The 6,000-nt window shown below is 37.4% G+C and overlaps 1 protein-coding gene across 1 annotated transcript in view; it reads right to left on the reverse strand.

Moving 5' to 3' along the window:
* LOC107048744 (putative aminopeptidase-2) overlaps positions 1-6,000 on the reverse strand; it is a 28,361-nt gene that overhangs the window by 11,468 nt on the left and 10,893 nt on the right. Inside the window, exons 11-13 of the mRNA XM_015272100.1 lie at positions 2,918-3,073; positions 703-1,174; positions 382-620 (exon numbers count right to left, since the gene is read on the reverse strand). Of these exons, the coding sequence (XP_015127586.1) occupies positions 382-620; positions 703-1,174; positions 2,918-3,073 (867 nt within the window). The remainder of the gene's footprint in view (positions 1-381; positions 621-702; positions 1,175-2,917; positions 3,074-6,000) is intronic.

The following is a 6,000-nucleotide window of genomic DNA, read 5'->3' on the forward strand; positions in this document are numbered from 1 at the left end:
GCTCTTGTCAGCGCAAATCGTATCAGAGTAAACCATTATCATCTTGTATCTCCTTTGCACACAATTGGTGGCATTAACGACCAGAGCTAGTCTTGTGGTGCGGAGTCTCAAAACTGATCATATTTTAGGGCATTCCCCGAATCATGATATCCAAAGAAACAAATTGTTACATCGACTGAGAAACTCCACTTATTCTCCTTCTTTTCCAACTAAGAAATTTGCGCATGTATCTGACCATATTTACAGAGAAGAAATATAAAAATACCTAATAGAATGTAAAATAAGTGTGTAAACGATCCCATTGTCAACTATAAACAAATTATGCAAATCTTTCGGAGGAAACGAACTTATATTTACTAATCAATTGATACAGTAACTGACCTGGCAATAAGGTAATCATGCAGAGAATTATAAAACACTTCATTTCCAAAAACTTTCTCCATCATCCTCAAAACACTAGCAGCTTTTCCATAAGAAATCGTATCGAACATCCCCGCAATCTCTGTTGGACTGTAAACATCATGGGACATAGGATGACTAGAGGCTAATCCATCAGTTGCAAAGGCCGAATGCACCTGTTCAACCACAAATTGCGATTCCAATCCCCAAGTTGGTTCAATCTACAACCAGATGAAAAACAGGATTATGCAATCAATTAATCAGCCTTACCTTTATTGATCTCAATATCTATCAAGAACTCGCCTTAGCCGTTGTGTGATACTGATAGTACCGTGCAAATCCTTCATTAAGCCACAGATACTTCCACCAATCCGGACTAACAAGATTACCAAACCACTGATGAGCTATTTCATGAGCAATTACATTGATAATCGCCTGCTTGGAGTTTATGGGTGAGTATTGATCATCATAAAGCATGTTGGATTCTCGGTAAGTGATGAGACCCCAATTTTCCATAGCACCAGAGCTAAAATCTGGCAGTGCAACCATGTCGAGCTTACTCAGTTGATAGGGAATCTTCAGAGATTTCTCGAAGAATTCTACAACTGGAGGCATCACTGTAGCTGCGTATTTTGCATGTTCTATCGCGTTCGGCCTAGCCCAAGCTTCATATCGTAAAACGACGTTAGTATTTTCAAAATCTGACACAACTAGAGCCAATAAATACGTTGACATTATGGGGGTTTCTTCGAAAGTGACCAACATTCGGTTACCACTGAAAATAATTTTTTTTTAATTGGATTTTAATCGTTCACGGCACCGGTATAGCCCTTGGGTGATCCTTCTACGAGTACACATGAGTGGTTCATCACCCCCATCAATTAGAAATACAACATTGGAGTGGTACTACTTTTGAGGAGCTTTCTATTTTTTTTTCTGTACAACTGTTGAACAATCGAAGGGTATTATTTACGCTAATATGTTAATGGTTGATTCACGCTTACGAAATCGTAAATTAATCTTAATAGAGCCTATTTAACGATTAGCTTATGCATAATTAACAAAAAAACATCGTATTTTGCGCTCGAAATGACTTTATTGTCCTTTGTTGTTAATTACGGATAAGTAAACATAAAATACGGAAAAATCACAGTAATTTACGAATTCCAAACCGTAAATTACGGTTATATAACCGCTATGTCGAGCAATTTTGAGTGTGATTTATTCTTCAACTTCGAGAGTAAAATACGCTTTAGAAAGCGCAAGAGACAACTTGTTAAGCGTAATTTACGTTTAGGTTTTTCTGTGTGCAAATCAAGAATGTTTAATTCCGGGGTTATTAATCCCGAATCAGAAATGTGCGTTCTCGTTTCGAAAATCTACATCCTCAAATGTAGAATATTAATATTTGTAGCAGAAATAGATAGAAAAATTTACAAATATTGAAATAGGCGATCCCACAAATGATTGGTATGGTTTTGTAACTTCAAATATTTACATTTTATTAAGATTATTTGTGAGGTCGTATCAACATTTGATAGACGTAGAAAGAATTATGCAATAAAAAAAATTTCATTGCATACGAAAAGTCAGTTTTCAAGATAATCGATTTTTTGACGAAATTTTGCGTTTCAGAAGAGGTAAAAAACAGTTCTGAGTTTACGAAAGGACATATTTTCAACCAAAATGAAATTCACTCCTAGGGTGGCATATGGCTCGGGCTGCAAACTCACATTTGCTAGAAAAGTTTTTTCGGCCTAATCCCGAAATACACTAATAGTTTGCGTTATATCTACAACTTAATGAATTGGGAGATTTCACACTTTCAGGATCTGATCACTCATCATCTCCACTTGAGGAATTCTTATCTCAATTGCAAGACGAACACTTCCATTATTAATTCGAGTGTATAGAAAATTGATCTCAAGTGTTGTGCGATGTGTGCAAGATTTTTACGTAATTAAAGTCCTAATGGAAAAATAATTCTAGATATAACGCAAAGTACATAAATTTATGGGAAGGACATCATCTTTAATTTTGATATAGCTTGAAAATTCTCTCGGGATAAGAGAATCTCATCCTGTTGGAAAACTTTTTCACTCGTCACGATTTCACGATTGTTAAAATTGTCAAGAAAATATTTACTTGGATCGAGTAAACCTTCTTTGTCAGAAGTAATGTTTTCTCTCAGTGTCCCCTGAAGCCAGGAGTGGACATATTCCTGATTCAAGAATATAATATTTTTGATTTGAGTATATTTTTATTCCGTGTCTGAAGAAAGTTACTGTGCAGGATGAATAACGCGAGGTGCATTTATATAGGAATTTCTACTTCTCTTTTATGGCTCTAGCTGCATTGACTACTTGGCCGTTATCCCTCTAGGGGACGTAACAGTAAATATAGGAATTTCAATCAAGAGGAAATGCGGTGGGATGATGAGTAACTCCCGCGTATCCGTAGAGGGTCAATTTTTATTCAGGCTGAGGCTTTGAAAAATTGTGAAATTTATTATACTCACTCGGCAACCTCGATTCTTTGTGGTGTATTGCTAAGAGCTTTATAACCTGCCGGTCTACTCACACTTAGTTGGAATGTTGCTTTCAGAGCGGGTTCATCGAAACACGGGAACATTTTCCTGGCGCCTACGGGTTCCAGATGAGTTGCTGCCAACCATCTGTAAAGGTATACTATACAGTTTCAAAAATGCAATTTTAACTTTGATGATATTTTTACTCATGCCCTTTTTCATTCATTCTATTCTGAGTATTCACGTGTAGAGGATGAACAATCAAAGTCAATAGAAGAATTTAACGAATTTTGTTTCATTTTTATAGGATGTCTATTAGAAATCCCCATCAGTACTCTGCGGTTATACACTGATAGAATGATTCATTTATTTCAAACGAGATTCGTTAACTATTAACGAATGATAAAGTTGAATATGACCACATGAATATTCGTTAATAGTTAACGAATGGTTCACTTGAATGGCGAAAGTCAAGTCAAACAAGACTCCTCAAATGTACATTCGTTAACTATTAACGAATGAACATTTGGTGGAACCGAATAGATCCTAACCTCCAACCAAAATCCATTCGTTAACAATAACTAATCCGTTCTATCAGTATAGTCGTTCTCGTTAAAATCGCGTTTCCCGTCATCTCATTTTTTTGTTATTAGAAGTCGTCAGGCAGCTGCGCTCTACTTACGGCCGTCATGACAAAAAATAATGTTCGTCGCATGGCCGAACTAGTATTTTTTGTGACACCAGCCTGAAAAGAGTACTTTTCGAAACCGCTTTCAAAATCGCTTAGCGCACGTGAAGCGATTGTCTTCTACACGGCGTACGTAAAATTCACGAGCGACTTAACGCACGCTCTTGACCTTTACGTACTCATGCCCAAAAAGAATCACTTTACCTCAATTACCGTTCGCAACAGTGACCTTGGAACGTATGGCAAAAAATAGGATATGTGCACAAAAGTGCAATCTTACACACTAGTAACACAATAGTTTATTTCGATACGAGTGCGAAAAAGTGTTTTGTGATCTGTGGGATGTGTGTAGCACTTGCCGAACGCGAGGGCTACCTTCTTAATGACCAAAGAACACTTTTCTCACGAGCGTCGAACCCTATTTTTTATCACAATGTGATAAAAAAGTGTGTGTATGTTTCGTCAATGAAGAACTCTACAGAAATTTCATGTAACTTTGTCATTGTTAAAAACTTCAAGCTTTTTCACTTGAAATTTCAAGAGTCATTTTCTAACAGTGTAGTCGCGTTCTCAGAATCGACATTCTGTACACCCTCAGGTACACAACTGTAACGGAAGTCTACTGTTTTTTTTAATGGTTTTTTGCCATATGTATTAATTCAACTTGGATTATTTGTATTTTCAAGAAGAACCACAGGTTTGCTCTGTGGAATCAGATGAGTGGGAGAGTGTGCACACAGCGATTATGGAAAGTAAAATGGTAGGATAACTTGTTTCAGACAATGGATGTTGCAGGGCAGTGGTTCAAAGTGGATTCCTGAAAACAATGTTAAGAGAAAACGGGAAAAGTGCATATTAATGAAAATGGATTGAGTTAGCGGGAGAATGGGGCGAAGTGCGAGTTTGCGCAGCGGTTTTTCCACTACTATGTTTTGTCCTGCCGTTCCAGTCATCCGTTCTCCCCTATGTGAATATAGTATTTCATAAAAATTAAATTGCTGGATTGAGGGGAAAACATTATTTTGTTTTCAATGCAGAACCAAGGAATACTTAGTATCCTGGCGAACAGGGATTCTTGTGCAGATGACTTATCGAAAGTGTTGGAATAAGCGTGCAGAATGGCAATATCTTTCCTTATCTATTTTCCTTATCTCTTGCCAATAACGGGTGTATGTTTTGTATTTCTCCTTATCAGAGGAGGACCATTTTCTCATGTTTCTAAATTGAGTTATGAGAAAATCCAGAAAGAACGAACGACAAAGAAAGTCATCTTATAATTTTTTCACGATATTTTATGTTTATACTGAATATGTCCGAAGTCGGGGAAAAGATACGTGAAAATCGAGAAAATATGTATTCTCAGTTTGGCAAATGAAATTTTCCAGCATTTCTCTTCCATGTAAAAGGTATTGGAGTTGCGAAAAATCGCCGAATTCCGGTTGTTCATAACACTACATTGGACCATATGAGGGAAACGCCGCAGCGCATCGTTTTTCGTTAATTACCATTGAATGGATAACCGAAAAACCTAAAAAAATTTGTCATTGTCAATTCAAGTGTATAACATACTATAGTAGTTTTAAAACAACAAACGTCCCAAAATTCTAAAAGAAATAGTATTTTTCCGGCCTGCTGCGATGAGGTTTTTTACTTGTGTGTCGTTGGCGTCCGAGCCGAAGGCCAGGACTGGCCGACTACTCAAGTCAAAAAATCCCATCGCAGCAGCCCGGGACAAGATTTTTTTGTAATGATTTTCAAGTTTTCGAGGTTGGGAAGTGTGCAATACCAATTGCCAAACGAGCAATCGTGAAAAGCAGTAAAAAAATAAATTATTTCCAACAGAAGATTTTTTTCACCATGTTAAATGCAATAGCCCGTCCGCAACGTTGCCGGAAACTCGCTAAACGCGCCCGGGCACTGTAGAGTAAATTCGACAACGTTAAAGCCTAAATAACACGTCCCGAGTCGAATAATAGGACCTGACAAATTCTATTTCGGTCTTTCTNTCTACCTCTGGTTATGTCCCATTTCAGCACTTGTTAGGTGTAAGCAGAACTTGTATTCAGACTTTCCAAATCCTTGCCGGTCCCCGTAATTTTATGGGCCTATATTAAATCTGCGTTCATATCCCTGTTTACTCATGCGTTATTGAAATAAAAAATGCAATTATTATTTTTTTTTAATCTCAAAAATCGACATTTCACGGGAGGGTGGAGGGGAGATGCATGTATGCGGAGGCTTGACATTTTTACCCAACAAGCGGAGAAGGTTTCAGAATCTATTCTAGCCACTCTTGCCCCTCCACTTGCATGCATTGTGCAAATAAAAAATGAAAGTGTTAACAAATCTGACCCTTGTTCCAAGTAAAAACCGAAAATCTGACCCT

Source organism: Diachasma alloeum, unplaced genomic scaffold (assembly GCF_001412515.2).
Source record: "Diachasma alloeum isolate Michigan unplaced genomic scaffold, Dall2.0 Dall_scaffold_00197, whole genome shotgun sequence".
Taxonomy (NCBI): Eukaryota; Metazoa; Arthropoda; class Insecta; order Hymenoptera; family Braconidae; genus Diachasma; species Diachasma alloeum.